Genomic DNA, 23,548 nt, shown 5'->3' with positions numbered 1-23,548 from the left:
ACATTACCCTGAGAGCACTGATGTGCCTTGTTCAAACCCATGAGTACGTAAGGTCAGCTATGAAAACATATTCAAAACAAATTCACCATTTAACAGAGTACATGGGTTTGAAACAGTGAGATTTTATGCATGCAGACATAACAACAGATTGTAGGAACAAGAATACATCTGAACAGCTTTGGCTTCTAATGTAGCAACCCAATAGTCTGACATTTGAAAAAACTTAACAAATGTGGATGTGCCGCAGCACGCAAGAATTGTGTCATTTTTGAAACAGAAATATCTCCATTTTATAAAATAAATGCAGAGTGTAATTTCAATCAAGTTTTACAGGGTGTACCTTAGAAAAGTGGTCTCCAAAATATCTTTGGCATCTATAACATACATACAATGATGTAGTACAGCAGCAAAGCAGTTGCTAGGTCATGACCCCAAATATTCGTGTTGATTTTGTTCTAGGGTGTTTTGCATTAAGAGGTGTGTGGTTTTGTTTTAGTTTGAATACAATCACACCAAGGAAAGAGTCTAACATAATTTCAAAGGACGCTCATTCGCTAAATTTGTACATGTCTTTCTAAGAATAATTAGAAAATAACGTGGAGAAATTTGTAAGCGTGGGTGGGAAGGAACCACAGATCCAACTAGAATGAATCTGACTGCATTGCTCTTGAAATACATTCCTGAAATGTCAGATCAGATAGCCATTATATGAAGGGAATTTTTAAAGACCTTTTCTAAACACAGAAGAAAACAGAAGATGTACACATCAGTTAAAATCATTAGGAAGAGAACAAGTAAGCCAACTTTCTTGGGTGTTTCATATGGACTTTTTAGCATGTTTCCCACATATACCATGCTACCTTATTTCCCAACAGCCAGCATACTTCAAAAATTTTACAAATGAAGGCAAAGACCTTGACCACGATTCATTTATTCCAAGAACGGCAGTGATGATGGAAACATTGCTCTCAACAGGCCACATTATGTATAACTTCCCAAGTCCTGAGAGGTCCCCTGTAGCACAAGATGCCTTGTTACAACTGCACAGCCAACAGAGAGGATACAATATATTTCAAAATACTTGTCATACTTACATGTTCAACATGCCAAGTGTGGCTATAAGCAGTTATTTCTGCCTACTTGATTTTTCAATACACAACGGGCAGCTGCCTAATACCTATCACACATACAAGCTCACCAGCTCACAATTTGATGCTATTCTGCAAAAGAGATTTTCACTATTTCTTTTCAACGTTTGCTGCTATGTCCAGGAACTTGTGTATGTGAATTAGCCATGAAAAATTTACAGACTTCCACACTATAAAATCCACCAGAATATAAACATTACAGTTCTAGTCTAAAACATTGACTTGGCTGCATATGACTCCACAATAATAAATTCAGAGATAACAAAAAAATATTCTTCTCTTTGCTTTATATCTAAACCATTATGAGAAATGAAGAAAAATATGTTGGTTGGTTTGTTGGGGTTTTTTTTTTTAATATACCACCTTTTTTCCCCAGCTTCAAAACGCTGAACACCCTTTCCCGTTATGCAGAAAGTGACATTCAGGAGCTGGTTTTGGCAGAGGTTACAATGCAAGTCAGCAATAAGATCTGACTGATCCCCAAATCCCAGCCTTGTGACACTCACCAAGAGGGAAAGAGCATTCCCGGAGCAACCAGAAATTCGGAGTTTGTCATTGGCTTTGTACCACTTTCAGCATTTATCTCCATGCAATAAGATAAACCCACCTTTGTAAGACAAAGCGAAAATGCAACAGCTCTTATGCACTGTGCTGATGCCAATACACAAAGAAACAGCAAAACCCAAGCGCTACATCATATACAATGAGAGTGATTTCAAACTGCACTGCAACAAAATTTTAAGCTATTCAGGATATAACTTCTGTTCGGGGGGCTGTAAAGTGAACATTCAGAAATAAATTTGCCATTCAGAGCCAGAACAGGGGTAACATGCTCCATAGCTGACCGCATTCCCAACAAAAACACAGAAGTTCATCTGTCTTGTTTGGGCACTCACCAAAGGTGTTCTTTACATTCATTAACATAGGTCTGCTAAGCACCAGAATTAATTAGATAATAATGAATGTAAACATATTGATGTTTTCACTTTACTGCAAGTACAGTATATCACAATTAAGCATACTACAAAATAAGAAAACTAATTCATTTTCTAATTAATTTTATTGTTCTGATCAACAGAAATAATTACACAGGTTTAGCAGTAGCACTTTTAGCCACGTTTTAAAAAAGGCAAACCTGGAAGAGACAGCTAAAACTACAACAACGCATAGTGATAATTCACAACAAGTAGCTCTAAATGGGGATATTAACAACACTTTCAATGCATACACTTGGTCTGGAGGGAGCTGAACATTATAATGTTAAGAACAAGGGAATGTTGGAGTTTAATATGAAACGAATATTAACATTGCAATAGCCAAGCAGAGGAGCTGCCTGACTCTGTCTCCAACCCCTGGGAAGAGGGAGCTCAGAGGAAGGCACCGGGGGTTCATCAGCTGCCACCACATAACAAGCTGCCAGTCAGAATTTTCCTTCTAAACTTATGCTGATTATTTCAAGTACAGCATAGTTGGTTTTTTTTTTCCAGCAAATGTGCTTTTCTCATGACTCCAAGTTAATCATCCAAGTACTTCCAATCGCAATTTTTGTAGTGATGAAATATGGAGTGTGCATTATATGGATATTAATTTATGTATCTTATATAAATTATCTTCGTATCCATTTTCTCTCTAAGATTTTTAACCTTGTTAATCTACTAAAAGGTACCTGAACACCCTCTTTGACAATCTGTGCAATTAGCAATTACTTTAGAACTAGAAAGACAACCATAAGCCGGATGTTGAACTATTAAAAAAAAGGCAATAGTTCAAGAGTCTTGCCAAGCTAATGTGAAGCTACACTGACTTTTGGGGTGTGGATTGGGTTTGGGGCTTGGTTCTTGTTTTGTTGGTTATTTGGTTGGTTAGTTGGTGGGTTTTTTCATAGCACGAACAATAACTAAGAACCACCCTAGTGGAAAAAATAAGACTTGAAACTGGAACAATTCAGTAGTACTATTTATATTACATTGATTTGAAAGACACACATTCAGTGGCTTTTAAATATTATGAGGTACATAATTCCCTAAATTGTGTGACAATGTAGGATAAAATACAGTGGTGTAACAACATGAACAGTTGATTTCTGTTAATGAAGAAGATTGGAAATCATGTCAGTCGGTCTTCATGAGTGTCTATAGGTTCAATCGCACAAAAAGAAGAGTGATTGAAGATGATCTTTTGAGGTCCCTTCCAATCCCAAACATACTGTGATGTGGCACAAGTAAATATCCAGACTGACACAAATATTAAGGACCATAGTATTCCTGCAGAATGCTAAATAAGCAATTTGAAAACAGACTGACCCAAGCGTTGACAGGAGTTCTGTCCATTACTGCTCCCAACTCCATACGCAACTTCTCTAGATTATTTGCAGTGAATTTTGGTAACTGTGTGAACTGACTTTAAAGGAGAAACTGAAATACGTATAAAGCAGAAGAGCCGCTAACCCTGTGACCAGGACAGGACACAAGACCCTGAGTCAGACCCAGAGCCTGAGCCTCACTCAATCCTCAGCTGAAGGACTGACGAACATCACTTTCCCCAGCTCTGGCGTAATTGCCATTTGTAGCTTCCTTCAGAATATGCTTTAAGCACTGGAACTTTCCAACAAAAGCTGACAAATATTTTTGAATTGGCGTGAAATATAACACGGTCCACGAATTGCTTTCTAAAGCACTTAGTAAATATTAACCTGTTAAAACAGTTCAGAGGCATCCAGGTGACCCAGGATAAGCAGGGATCTGTGCAAATAAGCCAAGTTTTACTATCAGCTAGAATATTCAAGGATGGCATTGCCGTTTGGTATAGCGTTCAGTGGCAGGAATGGAATAAAACAGTATTCTGTTATGATGTTTTCTTCAGAAGTACTTGAACTCATTCTAACGCAACAGAAACAAGGCAATTATTAATTTAATTGGTAATTTGTTCATTTATCAGTAAACCATTGATCTGTTTGAAATTGTCAGAGCATAGTGCAATCTTTTAAAACAAAGTAAGGAGATCAGCCTACAGCTACAGATATTTTAGAGTGCATGTTCTCTGATTTATTTAAAACCCATAGACTTTACATAACTCAGTACAAGCTTGCCAAAGCCATACTGGCCAGACAGCGAATTCTTAATTTGGTAAAGCTCAATAGCTTGTTTTTGAAAGGATTATAACCTCATTTTCTCTGTCAAATTACTGTCCAATGAACCATGACTGCAAGTGTTCTGGCCACTGGTGAATGGCATCTTCAGCAATCACTCCTGGCAGGTGCCAGTACTCTGGTATTTATCAGCAAACAAACAAAAAAACAGATTTCAAATTCATATTAAGATACTATTATCACAAGACAAATCTTTCCTATTTTATGATCTATCAAAAAAAATGTAGTATATTACAGGGCTACCCTACACATATATGTATTTTGTTAATGAACCTATTCATGAGAAGGCTAGTGAAATACAATGAAACTTTTATTTACTATTAGATATAGAATAATTCTTTACTTTGTGTGCATTATCTGCCAAAAAGTATTTCAGTATGCTTAGTCTGCCAAAAAATAATTGAAGTATTGACTGTCTTACTGTCTTCCCATTATGAACAGATGTTCCAGCTTCATGAGTAATGAATTCAGGAATTCCCCAAATTACATGGCCACCTAGGAGCTCAATAAGCATAACTGATATGGAAGCACTGTATAAAAGAAAATCTCATAATGCTACTATTAATAAATTCAAATATTAATATAATGTAGATGAACAAATTACACAATCAGGGTATTTCACATTTCTTCTATTTCCTGTCTTCTAGCCATACAATTTCAGGAAATCCTTTATTCTGAAAAAGTTAGTTTTACACTTGTCCTCCCCTAAAATCATCTAAAAACATCTTATGTTTTAGTTACTATTTTTTAATTACTATTTTTTAACAGCAGTTAACTTTATTTCTTCATGGTAGCGGTAAGCCAGTAAAACCAGTCAGTTTTATAATTTGTTAATGGTTTCTTATTACAAAAACACACCAAAGTTTCCATAGGAAACACAAGTTTACATTATTTTAAAATAAATACATTATTTCAGCCAGAAGAGAAAACAAAGACAAAAGGTCATTTTTGTTCCGACAGGCTGATAGAGCAAGTTAACTCCTCTCCTAAGAGACCAACCAACATGTTCAGCAAACTTCAAGTTCTCGCTTTGGGAGCAAACAGGTTCTGCCACAGGTTGCTGCCAGAGCTGAAAGTAGGATGAGCACAAAACTAGTGCTGAAAGGCAGGACCCAACTGACCTGTGATACACACAAAGCATTAGGAGTATGAACAACAGCTTTCCCCCACTCCCCCTTTCTTATTATGACCATTAGTCTCATGCTATCAGTGTCAGATGTCATTGCTTTTACTGAACAGCTTAAAGGCTGTATTTTTAATAGATGAACTAGAGGCTGATAATGTAACTTGAAACACTTTGCATTTATCGGGTTACTGCATTTCTTAAAAATGCCATTTTAATGCTGTTCACTTGAAAGGGGCCGCCACAACCAGAAGTTTGCAAAGCTTTACCTCAAGTGAACTAACATCCCATTTAAACTACCGTGCTGCAGTTTTCAAAAGTAGCTACAGCAGGTAGCGCAGAATGCAGCTCACCTCAGGCAACGCTCTGACGGTTATATTTGAATATCTCACTTTTTACACCTGACCTTGTTTATAGATTAGGACACCAGTAACATCAGAATATTTAAACATTTGTTTAGTAACTTGATACTGAGCTCTTCTGAATATCCACTCCAGGAGAAAGGCATAAAGTAAAGCTTACTGCCTTTTTTTTTTTTAATAATGTTCCTAAAACAGTTTTCCACCTTTCCTCTTAACTCAGTGTGTTCTGTAACAGCAGAACAGAAAACCAGGCTCTCTTTAGCCGAGCAAACCAGTGAGAAGTGGCATTTTACCTTCCTAAGGCTCTGGCCAAGGGCACCAAGAAAGGAGGTCATGGGGCTTCCAAACCCAAAAATCAGCAGAGAGAGAGAAAGATGGTTCCTGAACACCTGTTGATGGGCAGCAGAGGCAGGCAGGTCCCCAACTTTAACTGCTGCTCGAACACAGTTACAGCCTGAGATGCTCGTTGAAATAACCACCTTAAGAAGGCGTCTAAAGGGGAAATAAAATACTGAAGTGATGTAGCCTGAGCAGCTCAGCTCTGCAAGCACAATCACCAAAGGTAGCAAGGCCACAAGCAGAACATCTACAAACCAACCTGAAGGACAGGGACACCAGGACACCAAACCTTGGTCACTCAACCACAAGCCTGAAGTAACCTATTGAAGCTATTTTAGAAGCAAAGTTTTGCAGACTAATGCATAAATGTCAAGCTTTCAACATTTTTCTTTTCTCTCCGAAATTAGAGTCAAGTCTCTTTGGACATCAACACACAAACGGCATCTTGACAAAAAGCTTTCGGCCAAGCACACAAGCCCATGATGCAAAAAGAAATGAAGAAAGCTGCTAGAAACCTCACATTGAAGACACGATCACTATTCCAAACACCAACGGATCTGGGTGGAGAGGAGGATAAGACAGAAACAAGGATATTCCTAACATCACCTGAACCTTTTTGGATCACTTCAAAACAAGGCCATGCTGTGACCCAAACCAGCACAAAATCAGACCCCGCAAAGGCAGCAGCAGACTGAGCAACATCATCAACCGTTTCGGTGTGATTTCCCAAGGATACATGCATAGAAAATACTCTCCTCAGAATTCCTTCTTAAACATCTAAACTATCAGCGGTCTCAAGCTGTTTGCAGCATAATTACAGCCTGCTGGTTAATTCAAATTTGTTTTCCACAGAAACAAAGCAATATTTGGCTCAGTCATTGCTATAAAGCTTTTGTTCCTAACAGTATTTAGTCTCTCTGGGAGCCTTAGTATCACATCCACATTTGTCTATTTGACAAAGGGTTTACATCCATTGAGCCATTTGTAGCTTAAATTCACAGACTCAGATTGTTTAATGATGCTAAATTAGAAACGGTTCTCTAATGACTTTTCGCCAAAGTTGGTGTTAGTCTATTGATTCCTGCTATTAAAAAGAGAAAAAGCACAGCAAATACACATGCTTTGTAGCTTTTCTACAGAAACAGAACTAGTTCATTTCCCCGATATTCAAAAAGGTAGAACACAACAGTCACTCAGGTTTCACAGTTTAGGCTGGACTGACACTGCACATCCTATTCTCTGCCCTTTATATTTGGTCTTCATTGTTCAAAACGCAAGTCATAATTTCAAATAGGCAGCTCAATCCTCCTTGCGCATTACAAAACACTGGAGAAAAACATTTTGCATGCACCAGAAAATTACAGTTCTACCTGATATGTCTTTAAATTTAGTTCTCTTACACATAGATATTGTTAAGTTTACAGAATGGTTCCTTAGAGACAAAAAACCTACATATGTCCAAGATAGCACTTGCATTTTCAAGATTTGGCCATAGAATATATACATCCCACTGTATTCCTGTAATAGATTTAGGAACAGCTCCTTTCCAAAACGTTGTGGGTTTGTGTGTGTGTGTTTGGCGTTTTTTCCCCCTATACACTGTAGAGAATAATTCTGATCGCTTATAAGGCAGCAAAAACACATCAACAAGATTCTGATGTTAGGGTTTGATAAGTAACCCCTGCTCCTTCTGTTGCCAGGTCTGCTCTACTATTAAAATCTCCTGGGAAGAACGTAGGGTAACATTAATTACTTTGAATAGTAAAACATTTTTCCCTTACATAAAGAGTTCAGGTCTTAGCATGTCAGATAACAGATGTAGGTGACTTGTCCATCCTATGAAAAAACACATTTATTGCAACTTGGACATTGCAACAATCTCAGTCACTGCTGCATGAAATATTACAGCAATAATATGGATGTGCACTTCCACTTCAGTGTTATAGGTACGTATTATTACACTCCAATTCCCACTATTACCATTTAGAACAAGTGCCTATTATTTTAAAACCCCAATATTCACCAAGTACTTTATGAAAATCCATAGGCATCCCCATCCAAAATTCAACAAAAAATACTGCATAACACTAGAAAATCCAGTTAGTGGAAAGTGATCGGATATCAAGTTTTTTCCACAATAACAAGAATATAATGGCAAAAATGACAAACTGGCAGAACTGACACTGGGGCAGAACATGCTGAGTAACATATTCAAGATAATTCAATAAAGATGCTTTAGCATGTCACAATATAATGTCAATATTGCAACATCACACTGTATAAGGAAAATGTGATTTTGAAGACCTGTAAGCCACAGCATCACCTATGAAGGTCTGCCCAGAAAAATCAACGGCACTGGGAAACTTCACAACAACCATATTTGGGTGGTTTTTTCCTTGTTTTTTCCCAGTTTATTACTGGAATGAAATTTCCCATTTCAAACTTACAATAATCTATTGAAATACCTATTATTTGAAAAGCAAAAGTAAGATTAACAGCACAAACGAGAACTCTACATACACAATTTTTTTATAGAAACAGTCTTCTAATTATACGATATAAACCCCTTCTACTCCCCACCCACCCAATTCACCTGTTTATATACCTTGTCAGGTTAGTTTTAAAAATATTTGAGGTGACCTCCACATTGACTTTCAACATGTTGAAATTCGATGTATCTAGGAGATAATTGCTTAAAATGGCATGTTGCAAAGACCAGTGAATCTGACTTGGTGCAAATACAGTGTAGCCTGTCCAATGCTCTAGAGCCCAGCAAAAGGGCTTCTTTACCAAAAATGACCACTGAAGACAGTAGAGACATACAGGGCAGTCTCACAAAAGAAAACTGCTTAATACAGATAGTCTGATGGATTATGCATACACACCTTTTCCCATATAAGTGCCATTCATTGTATAGTGTGAGTGATAACGCACTCTTCAACTTTATTGTCGTTAACGACACATACTTATAGAGGTTACAGTAATTATGCATACTTGTCACTTGCTGATTGGCTTAAGTCCAAAGGATACATTTGCCTTGACCCTCCTACCTGCGCCTTTTCAACTCCCCCCTACCTGGAGTTGTTTACAAGACTTGCCAGGGTCACAGTGTCCTTGTTCCCTCATGATCAGCAGTCTCTGCTGAGGCCTATTGAGGCCTGGTTATGCTGAGCTCCTAAAACATGTCAAACCATTAACTTATCAGAACACAACTCTTATTAGAACAAACTCTGATCGTGCAACTGCTCCATGGATTCATGTCTTTTGTCTTTAAGCCACTCCCTAACAGTATAGCATGAATTCAAAGAGCTCATTGTAGAGCAGATCTTTTGAGAGACACAAAAGCATAGACACGTATAATCTATATAAGCAGCTAGAACTAACACTGATTGCTCCAGCATATTAAGAATTTATTCTACTTTTCTGCCCAGCAACTGATTTCCATTACTGCAAAGCATTTCCTATCAGACAAATTGCACAACCACATGACTCAGGATGGAAAGACTGTGTTATAAACCCTTTGATAGCAATATACTTGGAATATCACAGTTGTTTATTTCTCCTTAAAAGGCAGACTAAGAACTCTTAACATTTACCTTTCTGGAAAACAGCTATCAATCATTCTCACGTGATTTTTGAAAACAATATCTTTGCATTTTTGAATTCTTTATAAATGTCCATCATAATACTTTAATCTCCAGAGTTTCCACAAACATTTCTTCCATTTATGTTAGTGAAAGATGAGCACAACTTCAGAAAACAATATAAATGACATTGCTAGTGTGAATAAGAAGGACTTCTACTCTCAGTTCTTAATCTGTGGGCTGTGAACACTAACTGGGACAATATTCCTTTACACCTCAAAGCTGTTACATATAACCAATTTTGAACTGCCCTTTACCCTCTCCAAAGTAGTGCTTTGATCGTTAACCTCTGCTTATGTTAGTCACGGTTTTGTTTGGTTTTTAACATGTGGCCATCAATACACAGCTACAATGCCAAGGAATACTACTTTTCCAGCTCTGTACTATTCACTTAGTCCTCTCCTCTGATTCACTTGCCAAAACTGCTCACCTGCCCACATAATATATTAGGTCACCTACGTCTGTACCCACATAGTCAACACAATCACAAATAAGAATATGATTTCACTAGCAGAGCATAAACTTGCTGTAACAGCTTTCACACTCATTTTGACAGAAGGAATCTATATTCTAAACCCAAATGCCAGAGTGTTGTGAAAGAAAATGTAAGGTAGCTTGATGAAGGCACGTGCAAACACACATATCTGCACAATCCTCACTCGTGCACTGAGCCGGGCTGCATTACACCCACATATATTGGTCACATGGCAGTGCTCCACTTCTAATACTGTTTCATTTTACCTACGCAATGTCACTGGATCTCTCCATCAACTCGGGGAAAAGCTCAAGCTACTCCAGACTGGTTCCATCAGAAGCCAGGGGGTGCCTGCATTTCCCTTCAGAGGGACCCTTCGTCCTCCATCCAATGTTAAGAGTTACCTCTTGCAGTCAGGATATACTGAAAATATCATTAATTAGTAACTGGTGGGAAACAAAACCACCAGCCAAGAAGCAGCAATTCACTGCTGCTCGTTTCTATTGCCAGGACAGCAGTACCAGACCCAGCAAAACCAGCAGACTTCCCAGTAACAGAACCACATCCTCACCTACAAAGTCATCAGCTCAACTTCAGCAGGTCCTTTTTTCCTTATGCTCCCTGGCCACCGATTCCCTGCAGCAGAGAACTCACCGGGACAAGCTCTTTGTACTCATTCCCCACCTCAGGAACTATGGCAAACTCTCCAAGCAGAGACTGAAGCTAAACCTCCACAGCTGCAGAGCTTGCAGGACAGGTACCCATAGCATGGTGGGACTTTGGACATACATGCCAGCTTCATCCAAGAAGTCAAACACGCTGGTAACCACCAGTCTCGGCATTTCCACACAGGGAAACTGAGGCCAAGTTTGGATATCAGGTACATAGACTACATAAAACGCGAAGAAAATCTATGTGTCCTGACAATCAGATTAACCACTACCTAAGTTACTTGTAAATCATAAGCAGGATGAAGCTTTTAAAGCTAAGGTCAACCTTACTAGAAAAACCTGCAAAAATTTAATTTCATTTTAAATACAAAAAAAAAAAAGCACTGTTAAGACCTCCCTACTTCATATTCCAAATTACATTACAAACCTATTTTATAAGATTATGATGTTAACTATTACAAGCTCAATTATATCTTTGTATACTCTACATATAAAATATCAAGTATGTATCAAGTATGTAAGCGGTCTTCTGTGAATTCAAGAGTTTTATCATCATTTATTTTACGGCAATGTATGTTCCGTTTCACACGCCACTTGCTCCTGAATCCTTTACTTCAAAATGTAACGCTTTTGTTAGCGTGCAGAGCACTACTCATGAAAGATAACTTATAAATGTGAATGTGAAAAAACATCAGAGCACATTAAACAGTAGCACATTTACAGTAATCTCTGCAACCTAAATGACAAGGGTTTTTTTAATCAGTTGATATATAATGCCTAATCAAATAGGTGCCATTTTGTACTGTTTCTCACTCTTTTTAATAAAGTATGTGAACAATTTTAATGTTAGATTGGAGAGTCCTGCTAGCATCAGGACTGTGTGGCAGTGAAGACATGTCTCCATAAACACTGGGATACATTGACTCATTATAAAAAGATGATTAAGTCTGCTGATCGCATCTATCATGCTCCAGATAAGCTCAGTATCATACAGTTAAGCATGATCACTAAACCTGTTCACATACTTTCAACACACTGAGATAATCAGCTACATGATCCCCATCATAAAAGCCAGAGCACACACAGAACTAGATTAGCAATTTAAAGGCGACGCACAAAAGAAATGCTCGGTTTCAGCAGCAGATAGACCAGACCAGGCTCTGATTTTTCTTGCATTTAATAAGTACTGTAGTTTAAAAAACAAAAACATAACATACAACGCTAAAGACAATGTTACCCTGAAATAGCTTCAAAAGCCTTACAACTCTTTTTTATTATTACACTTTCTTTATATTTAGTCATATTTTTTTTAAAAGTCATAGTAAGTAGCAATTTATTGGAAACAGCTTATTTCTGGTAGCCTTAAACATTTTTGATGCATCCAGTGAGTGAAAAGGCTGAAGCACTTCCATGGAAATTAATTCTAAAATTGAAGCGTGCACAGCATAGGTTCCATACCGCCAGGTTGGCTCTTAAACCCCAGCCCTTCTGCCTGAGAACAATAGTGACCACGCATACGGCATTGTATCGTTTCAGCTCCACTGCTTATCCGTGCAATTCTCAGCAACAACCAAAAAAGAAGACGTTCAGAGGACCTATAAATACCTATTTCTTACAGAACATCCCTAGAGCAGCTGGAGCAAAAGTCTATCTGCAAAAAGACAATACAAGCTAAAAAGTACTAATATTGTAGGTATTAGGCTGGAATACTATTGAAATAAGAGTCTTTATGAGAATTGTCAGATAGGGGAGTCATCTACACTGCTACTTGTGCATTTTAAAGCAACTCTTCCTTATTTTCAAAAGAGCTGCTTACTTAAATAAAGGCAGAATCAATTCAGTACCCTATGCTTAGTTTTATTCCACAGAAGGAAAAAAAAGAGCCACCTGTATAAGCTAACACAGCAACAAAAGGTGAACAAAAGCTCCATCAAGATTTGCAAGACAAAAGCATATTGTTCCATATGTATTAAAATACTCTTTTATGTGAAGCTACTTTACATGGACAAACTGCATAACTATGTAAGTACTCAGATACAAATGATTTCTATATTTATGTTTTAAGCTTTTATTGTAACTTTCTGAAAAGACATTCAATTTGTATTAAAGCTAAGACTTTCAAGAATAAAACAAGACCAAAGCAAGATTTTTTCTTATACGAGAACTTACACAAACAAAAGTGCAGTATAATACAGCAGGTGATGCCATGTTTAATTTCCAAGAACAGTCAGAAGGAGGAAATATTAGCATACACACTACAAAGAAAGGCTGCTTCAGCTTAACTTCTCAATCCAACATCAGCTCTACAAATTAACAGCAACACGAACTTTTCAAATGAACATATGCAATATCGTTATGAATATGGTTTAATCTGCACAATTTCTCTATGTTTCAACAAAGGGGGAAAGACTCAACACAACATCCATCATGAAACATCCAGGATAAAATCAGGGGAGTCCACACAGAAAACAAAGTAAAATTCTGAGTGCCAATGTCATTCAATATACAAGAGGGTATTTTGCCACAGGGTAGTCTCACGAAAGCAATCCCACCTTATTATCCTCATTTCTCTCACTTACATGTATGCTGGAGAAAGTGGCGATGACCTGGATGTTTTAAGCACAGGAACTGGGAATTTCCAGATAGCAGGAGAGCTCGTTTTCCATTTCAATGGCATGTTGTCACCACGGTACTACAATAACAGTAAACAGCGTTTCCATAACAGACTACCAACTAGGACTTCCATTCCACACACTACTGACACAGCAGTGGCTGCTGCTAAGAACGAGGAAATGATTCTGCCAATGCCCTTAAACCGATGCTTCCAATCTGTAAAAGAGGGCTGCAAGGCATCTCCTTTTAAATCCTGCTGTCCCCTAAAGCAAGATGATGATTCTATCCTTCTAACTCAACAATAGTGCCACCTCGTTAGGGAAGCACTGACTGCAGTATATGTTTAAAAAAAAAAGACTGCACTGTGCACACCAGCACAATGCAGCTTTATTTAATAAAAGCAGCTAATTTTCAAAGAACGGTTTTCTGATGCTATTGTTCTACCTTAACAGGGACACTGCAGCACTGTACTATATTCTCTTCCTATTACCCTCATTTCTGACCAATGGAAGCAGAAAAAGAAAAATGGGTTTCATATGAAAATGAAACAACATACCTACTCAGAATACACTTGTCATCCTCTGAACATTCTTCTTTTGAGCTGCAACAATACAAATGGGATATAAATCTCAGCATAGCCTTAGGCCACGGCTAATAGAGATCAGTGACTAAATTCAGCAGCCTGTTTTCCTCCCGTGCAAGCTCTGCCCAAACAATACAAGAATGCCATTATGGAAAAAGCCCATTGCAAAAATCAGTCCTTCTAATCCATAGCTAGGAAGGCAAAATAAAGCATCAATCGCTGCAGGTTTCTGCATGCTCTTCTAATAGCTTCTGCTTGAGGATGCTCTCATTTTCCTATTCTCATTTCCAAGGAGGATGAGCAAAATCTCATGCATTTTACAACATGCTATGGGAACACAAATACCACTCTGTCTTCTGCAGTAGAGAAGCAGAGAGTAGCACGCTGTTAATAGCAGTCCTCGTAGGGATGCTATCAACAATCTAATTCTGAACGCGCCCCCCCAGCAGCTCCCAAATTGCCTGAAGAACTGAGGAAGCAGACGGGCGCGCAGGTGTCCACCAGGGACCACTCTGCAACTCTCTGCTCTGCTTGGTGACCTCCCGGGGCTGACGACAGCAGGGAGCATAAAATGCAAGCTATTAAAAAGGGAACGGAGAACTTAATAGCATATTTAACAGCATAAGCACAGCAGGTTTCTAGGGAAAATAAGGTAGAGCTTCAACTATGTTGACTCCCTTAAAAAAAAAAAGACAAAGAAATACACTTTTAATGTATTACCACAGTAAGATGTTTATTCTACAGGTTTCGAAATAGTCTTTGTACAACATGACAATTTTTCTGTTCATCAGGACAGCTTAATCCCATCACAAAATGCAAACACCCTGTCACGCCGTTCAGGGATAAAGAATAGAACCAGGAGCAGAATTTCTATAAATTTAAGCGGTTTAATAACACTCTGATCGGTTTTTCATAATGGTGAAACCTACATTGTCAAGTTTATTTTGGGGATGAAATCACTTGGGAATATTTGCTGCTTCTGATTATTATTCTTGAGAATGTTTGCCCCAAATAGCTTGGGACATTTAAAGCTGTTACCATAAGGAAGGAACTAAACAAACCGAGGATGATCAGAGCTGAGGACTAATTCAAAACCAGATGCACCTATTTGACAAACAATTGAGGAGCTCTCTCCCACTTCTTTGGAGAAGTTCTAAATTACACATGAACAGCATTAACACAGGCAGCAAATCTCACAGAAACTGCTACTTGAATGCTGAACAGACATTTGCTCTGTAGGACAACCGAGTTCATATGGCATAAATATTAAGAAACACTAGCCCTGCAGAGAGCAAGGATGCAGTTTTAGCATAAAGAAGTCTTACTTTTAGTAAAAGAATTTATGCATTTACATGCCAATAGCCACGCTTGTCTGCACACATTGTAAATACTGCGTCTAACAGCCTCATACATATACATAACACCAGACCACTAGATCGTGCCTTCTCTGCAAAGGCCTGAAATTTAAGTTGAAAGAGATGTTAGATAGCAGCTATTATAAGCACAAAGAAAAAAATATCACCGTTTTGAATTCATACACTCAATTTTGCATTTGCCATCATGCTGAAAAACATCTTAGAATACAAGAAGCAAATGCTGTTATCCCCTTCCTTGCACTGAGTACACAGCCAGTGCAAGCAACTGGCAACTGCTCTCTCTGCTCTGCCAACCCCAATGAGAGGATTACACATTTTATTTATTAACAGCAGCATTACTAATGTAAAAGAATGAGTCTAAGGACAATCAATGGGCCACTTTTTCAAAAGTAACTCTTGAAATACTCTTCTGACCAGTAAAGTCAAAGCCTGCTCAAGCCACACAGTCATTCCTGAGCATTGACTGGTGTTTAAGTCAATCAATGCACATCCGGAAGGCAGAGTTACTTCTCACTCCTGACCCCAACAACATCATTCAACCTACAGGGCAACAGTCCTCAAACACTTGCTCTCCTATGAGTGCTTCTGTTCCTTTTGATTTTTTCATTTGATTTACAAACAACCTAATTAAAACCTTTACAGAAAAATAACAGTGAAAGTAATTCTTTTTTTAAGCGTATGAATCCCAAGCAGTGCCCAACTTAACCTCCTCCTAATGTCCAGCACACACTATTTGATCAAACAGCTAACGTACAACATACGGAATTGAAGGAAGTAGCAGTGCCAGGTACTCCACAGGCAAGTGCTTTTCATTTGCAAAACAAGAACCACATGAGAAATTAATCACCTATCTGCAAATAAGGAAAAAAAAAAAAAAAGAGGGAAAAATTATCAAAAAATCAGTCAAACACCATTTTCCTCCTGACAGTCACAAATCAGTTGTGTATTCCCAGGGAAAAGAATACCTAAATGTATTCTACGCTTTACTTAAACTACTCCTAAGGCAGCAGAAAATCACAGTATAGTATTCTGTTACTTTAATTTAAACTTCCAAATAACAGTTTCGTTATGCATTCAAAAATTTGAGAAAAATAATCTGATCTCCTGGAGTGCATTGAACCCACTGAATATACTACATTTTCTGGTCTCACATTACATTGCTTTGCCACTCATCCACAAATTGACTAGTATTGAGGACCAAAAGCAGCATGACAGCTCTGAGCAGAATCCTACTTGCCAAGGAAAGTTATTCCTAGATAACTGCTATGAAAACACATCAAATTGGAACACCAAAGTGCAGATCAGCTTTTCTTTAAGTTTAAAACTCTTTTAAATGCTGAAGACCCACAATAACTGCACAGATTAAACAGCTTCTTGGGACCATTCAAGGGGCTTGTTTTCTGTATTCCTCTCACAAGTTCACATTCACAATTAAAAGCACCTACCATTTATAACTTGCTTAAAGTTATATTTTACTTATTTTCCAAGCCTCTTCCACATCTTTTGTTCTGTATACAAAATGAGAAAGATGAAGTTTCTGGTTTTTAAGCAATGATTTCCACACTAGTATTTCCAAAGCTGCACTGAGCAGACTGACAGCAAAGTAACTGATGGGGTGTCAAGCGCTTCTGCAGAAAACACCTCCACAAAAATGACTGAACAGGTGGCATAAGGAAGAAAAAAAAAGACCAAGGCAAGATCCCAAGCTGCAATTTTACAGACTTGAGCTGTTAGCAAGGCCAGAAGCGACTGACTGAGGGCATCCGGCAGTGCAGCTCTGACCCCACAAAAAGAAGGCACGTAGTAGAGCGCTTAACAGAACACGGCATTTCTTATCCCTATTCCTGCACCTCCCACCCCAAACCATTCTTTGCTGTTTTCCAAAAAGCAAGGTTTGGCCCCAAATGAGAGGAGCCGGCATGCAGCCCCGCAAGCACGTGAGCAAACCATCCACAGAACCAGCCCTTGCAAGCGCGCTGGGCACAGCGTCCTTTCTTCTGCAAGCTCTCCCTGAGCTGCAGGGTCGGAATGCAGCTAAAACTACTTCCCTTGTGACCCTCTTCCTATTTCTTGTGATTCTCTTCCTTTTTCTTGTAACTCTCCTTCCTTTGTGCAACTCAAATGCTACCACAGTTTCGTACATACCAACTATCAACATGTATGTCTTTGCTGTCTTTTATCTGCATTATAAAATACAAGTTCTCCAGCATGTTTGTATTTCTGGTGCATATATACTTCCAACAAAACTTTTAAACCATTTCCCATGAGACATCCCTTCAAGGTTGTTCAACGAAGAAGTCGTCACAGGCAGAAAGATGCCCAGTGGCAACATAAAACTATACTAGTCTGAAAATATTTATTCTTAGCCTTAGAATGCCACATGAATTTCGTGGGATAACTAAGCAGAGTATAAATTAGCTTCTAGACATGCCACTGAATTTTCATCAGTTTGCACAGATTGTGCTGTATGTCTTTTTTCAGGCCTTAAACTGTTAAAATAAAACTGAAAAATATTTGCTCAGTCAAATGATTTGCTGCAGTTATAAGATTTGCTGTTCTGCTCTAGCAAGCTCTTTACCTCCCTCTGTTTATTCACCTACCAAGTATCAGAGGAACTGAATGCACCAGGTGGAAATAGGGTTTTGCTTCTTAAATCTTACAAACCCTTTATAGGCATGACCTGAAAAGTCTTCTGCACTCCCAGAACCCCAGGCTTCGCTTGGCCTTACAGAAAGAAAAACGTTCAAAGTGACAGTGACTGTGATTTACATCTCCCATTTTCACCTAGAAATGTAGACAGACAGGTCTAAACACCTATGTCATAAATATGTTTTCTAACATTAGACTACTTCCTTGCAATGAAGTGTTTGCTTGTGTAAAAGAATATACCAGATTCAACGCCAGAGAGAAATAGATTAAAATGGTGTTAAGACCAGTAAACTTCTTCAGATTGAGATTCTTTTTCCCAACATCTGTGTCCTAAAAATTCCTTGATGCAAAGCCATGTTTCCACTTTTAAATGGGTATATGTTACTATATGATAAATCCTCTGTTTTACTATATTAGCACTAGCAAAGCTCACTCCAAACTGAAGGCAGAAACTCAAGTTTCAGAATGGAAGGAACTGCTCTGATCTTTTGCATTTCTTACAACTACCAGCCCGCTGAGCTGTTTTCTACTACTACACAAGACCACTTTGATACAGAGGAAAATAAAATAGAAGCTCCAAAATCCAGTAAAATATTCACAAAGCCACGGAGCTCAAATGCAATAATCATTTCAACATCAAATAATCTCAGCATTTTAAATATGGCTGTAAAGGCACAAGTCTAGCAACTGAATACGAGCAAATAAGGATGTATAACGTTTCTCTTCAGGACCTCTAAAAAAAAATCAGAAGTGTGACAGTTTAATTGGCTTCCTTATTCAGCTCTTTCCCATTCACTTGGATGCTCCTCATGCCTCTACCTCTGGCTTTTCAATCTATTAAACTGCAGCTGTTCCAATTACTGGAAGAGAATAATTAAAAGATGGTGTTGACAGTACTGCCCTATATACGAGTCAGTTAATTAATACAATTTCTTTGACCATATATCATGAAAATATTCATACCAACATTCATAAAGGGAAAGCAAATCTCTGCTCAAAGAAGAATCCAAAGGAAATCAGCGCAGTTCTGTCTGCAGTCCCCTCACAGTGAAACCATCACATTCCCCACATACTGAAGTATGGAAAAAACCCAGCAATATGCACCTGACAATACCTTTATTGAAACTACAACTTTTCTAGAAGCCTCAAAGTCTTACAAAGAAACAGTCTTTCAATTAATTTAAGTAAATTAAGAAAAAAAGCTTTAAAAGAGCTGAAGACAGTTCTGAGAATTGCACACATACTTTGACTTACTAGCCACTATGTTGTCTCAAAGAATTGTTTTTAAGTGGGGGGGAAAAAAAGCCCTTTCGACACCAGCTCTTAGTCACAGAATCTATTGGAAGCAATTGCACTGTGGACATCAAGATGTACACAACTTCACAAATGGAACAGAGATACTTACAAAATAATTACTGTCAAACATATTTAATTCTTTTAAATTGGGTTGACTGCTCAACGAACAAGGAATAATCGTAAATTGGAAAGCATAAAGAAGGGAGATAAACTAGGTTTGCAGCAAACCCCTCCTGCTGTCAAAATGCTGTAAGCAAGATGGGCTCCTGTCTCTATAGCAATATCTATAGTGCCACCTCTAGAACAGGAAAAAAAAATCCCCAAATCTTTTAATATTAAGCCGTCAGGGCATGTACCACATATTTAATACAGCATATTTAGTACTGCAGTTTGCCATCCACCCACTCAGCATTTTTTCCGCTATAAATGAGGAAATTGCTGCAGCATTTTAGCATGCATCCTTTCCGTGAAAATGCTTTTATGCATAAATATACATATGCATACTATATATATTATATGTTCATATATATCTGTCAAGTGTATATATACATACACACACTATATATATGCACACTATACATATATATATACACACACTTAAAAAAATATATATATATATGTATAACAAATATATATTGCCCTGCATCTGACACAGTCACTTCCCCTTCCTCCCAGACAACTCAGTTAGGAAATATTCGAGTTCTCATATGATTTTTCAGACTACCAAAATGCATGCTCTTCAACAAACCGAAGAGGTAGTAGCAGCTGGCTGACTGGGAAGTAATCATGAGAGTAATGAGATTCTCCATTACATATATTCTTCAAGAATCCACAGCCCTGGTCCTTGCAAGTATCATTCATTAACAAGAAAAATATCTTCATAGTTTACAGATGAAATTTTTGAAATGATTCAGCAACAGTAAACAGTTAAAAACACACCATTTCCTGTCAGGCCACAATCAGATATTAAAACAATTTTACAAATGTAACTTAGGTTAAATCTTAAGTCAGCTTCCCAGAAACTCACAGGAAAAGAAGGACACAACAGAAATGAATAAAACCCTATACAATTCACACTTTAAGTATTTAGAAGTGTTAATTTATTACAATATTAAATTCAGTTTCAGATATGTTTTATACCTACACAAGGGTCTCAGAAATATCTCAAATCTATTTGTGTTTCTGGCCATGAAAGTAGTGATTTTACGCCACTTACGGATGTCCTGCATTTTCTAGTTTGTATTCTTGAAAAGGGTGTTGCCTTAAAATTGAGGTAAGATTCCTAACAAGAAACCATTTCCAAAAGTCAAGATGCACTGTTAACTTAATGACAAGCTACAGGTTATAATATGGAAAAAAATAAATCAAATTCAGCTTTGCTTGGCCAAACTACTCTCATATAAAAGGTACACACACATAGGGTAAAATAAGGTCTTAAAACACTTAGCAGGAGGTAAAACCAAAGTGAATTAATGAAGGTTTCCAACTTTTGATCCAAGCCCATATACTCTGCTGACAACACACTAAGAAGAAATGCTTTTGAATTAATACAGATTTATTCAGAGAACTGTGCTCATCTTCCCCAGGTCATTGTATTCAATAAATCATCACAGAAATCTGAATGCACAGTCACAGCAGCCAGACTGACCCTGCTGAAAATAATTAGCCTGAAGCAACAGTTATTTTTATTAGGTCAAACTATGAACTACAAAGAATTTATTTCTAAACAACTTCTCCACAGCCGTTACGGTCTGCTGGCTGCAAAATTTATTTTAGCAAAGTATGTCTAAACACATTTACACATCTGACTCATACGATGCAAATATATTAAACAATTTAGTAATTAAAAGGAGGCAAGGATTGAGCATCGGTCACTAACAACTTCGGTATTTCCTGCACCACAGACAGCAAACGGCAAATAATATTAGCCACGTGTCAATTAAAGTATTTTGAAAATATTCTTAAAGTTTGTAGGCTCTTTTCTATCATCCTTCCATTATTTACATGGAATCTCCTAGTCATTTTGCATTCCCTAAGCCTTACTCTCTTTATCCACCGGAGCGCTTGGGGCCCTGCACACCTGGCAGAGCTGTCCCTGCTGCAAAGAGCAGGCACGGGGAGGCAAGAATAAAGCACATTGATCACTGCTGTTATCGTGCACTCCTCTAATGGCTCAATTTCTTTAAAAGACAAAAAGATTAACTTTTTCCAAGCATAGGAATTCCCACTGCTTTGTCACCCCTGATGGATCCAGTCCGCTAACCCACAACCCACAAAACTGCCAGTGTGGGCAGTCTGACGTCTTTATCTGAAGGCGAGAGTCCCTTGGGAAGACTCCGACAGGGAAAGAGATTGAAAAGAGTTTGAGAAAGACGCTGATGCTTCAAGTCCAGGTTGTCAGAAATCGCTGTGCGCAACCTGGGAGCCAACAAAGAGCAAGAAGGCATCTTGTAGGAGAAGACCTCCCTTATGAGGAAAGGCTGAGGGAGCTGGGGCTCTTTAGTTTGGAGAAGAGGAGACTGAGGGGTGACCTTATTAATGTTTATAAATATATAAAGGGTGAGTGCCATGAGGATGGAGCCAGGCTCTTCTCGGTGGCAAACAATGATAGGACAAGGGGTAATGGGATCAAGCTGGAACACAAGAGGTTCCACTTAAATTTGAGAAAAAACTTCTTCTCAGTGAAGGTGACAGACACTGGAACAGGCTGCCCAGGGGGTTGTGGGGTCTCCTTCTCTGGAGACATTCAAGACCCACCTGGACATGTTCCTGTGCGACCTCACCTGGGCGTTCCTGCTCCAGCAGGGGGATTGGACTGGATGATCTTTTGAGGTCCCTTCCAATCCCAAACATACTGTGATACTGTGAAGGCCTGAAGCTCCTGCACCACATTGCACACGGTCATTTCAGTGCCGCTGGCTGGATTCCTTTAAGCAGTCACAACAAATATGACACATCGATTTAACAAATATAATTATTTGTCATCACTTAGTCTCAGGCATGTTAGATACACGCTTTTAGGAAACAGCAACTTGAACTTAAAAGTTCAGCCTGCGTTCACACACAAAGGCATGTGAAAGGCTTACGCGGCAAAAAGTTCCATTTGAAATTTATCACTACCATTAGTATTTCCCGTGTCGGGTGTGAAAAATAAAATGTACAGTTTCTCTACACTAGATAAGGAGTTTCAAGTCCACAGATGATTCCAACTAAATGCTGTGAGAACAGATGGAATTAGTACCAAAGGTAGAACATGGGCCACATGGGACAGAGGAAGTCTTGTACTGAACACGCATACTTTAAATTTCTGCCCTTTTTTTGTTTGTTTTTTCCCTGTAAAAGCCTGGAACAATCAGAAATCAGCTCCTCCTGTTTGATAAAGGTGGGAGTAGGCCAAAGACTCCTTCACAAAGGACCCAAAAGGCACCCCTTTAAATTTCAGCTAAAAGGGGGTATAAGGAGGGTGTACAATCAACGATTATGTTCATGCCACAAAATTAGCACAATCTTTGTGGTTATTAACATTAAAAAACAAAAAAAAGAGACTTTCAAACTCAGATCTTGCTTACATTTAGATTTTTTTCCAGAAGATAATGGCGCTTTATATAAAACAGTTCAATTTCTCCTAAATATACCACTATATTCTATTTCTAATTCGTCAAATGTCAAAATTCCTGCATAAAAATTAAATTATACACAGCAACTTACAAACTGCTTTCTTCTCCAGCAACTATGAGAACATAAATTCAAGGAAAAATGCAAATTTCCTAGACAAAGTTTCAAAAACGCAAGTTATTTGTTTCACTCAAGCTTATTATAGTGTGCAAACATACAATCTATGAATTCATTTCCAAAAACAGATTTAAAGTGACAGCTTTAAGATATTCACTTAGCAGAGTGGAACAACTTTGCAGTTACAGCATCCCTATTTAGTGACAATGTGACTATGCGGATAATTTAGGATCAAATCAGGACATGCTGCTTTGCATAAAATAACTGTACATAGCATGAGAAGTCTAAGCACAAGCTGGTTTTAGAAAGGCCCATAGAAGAATGCTAATCTTATTTGGATTTTTTAAAACTATGAAATATTTAAATCAAATAGTTTAAAGTGTCCTCAT

At 38.1% G+C, this 23,548-nt stretch overlaps 1 protein-coding gene across 6 annotated transcripts in view; it reads right to left on the bottom strand.

Annotated features, from left to right (window-relative positions):
• Nucleotides 1-23,548, bottom strand: part of KLHL13 (kelch like family member 13) — an 82,178-nt gene that overhangs the window by 22,801 nt on the left and 35,829 nt on the right. For 2 of the 6 annotated variants that reach the window (XM_080352367.1, XM_080352366.1), the window contains 2 exons: nucleotides 14,080-14,124; nucleotides 13,490-13,602 (listed from right to left, as the gene is read on the bottom strand). The exons of the other annotated variants lie outside the window; for them this stretch is intronic. In XM_080352367.1, coding sequence (XP_080208493.1) covers nucleotides 13,490-13,587 — 98 coding nt within the window. In that variant the 5' untranslated portion in view covers nucleotides 13,588-13,602; nucleotides 14,080-14,124. The remainder of the gene's footprint in view (nucleotides 1-13,489; nucleotides 13,603-14,079; nucleotides 14,125-23,548) is intronic. 6 annotated transcript variants of the gene reach the window in all.

Source organism: Nesoenas mayeri (assembly GCF_963082525.1).
Source record: "Nesoenas mayeri genome assembly, chromosome: 13".
Lineage (NCBI taxonomy): Eukaryota > Metazoa > Chordata > Aves > Columbiformes > Columbidae > Nesoenas > Nesoenas mayeri.
This window is presented reverse-complemented; position numbering and strand designations above follow the sequence as displayed.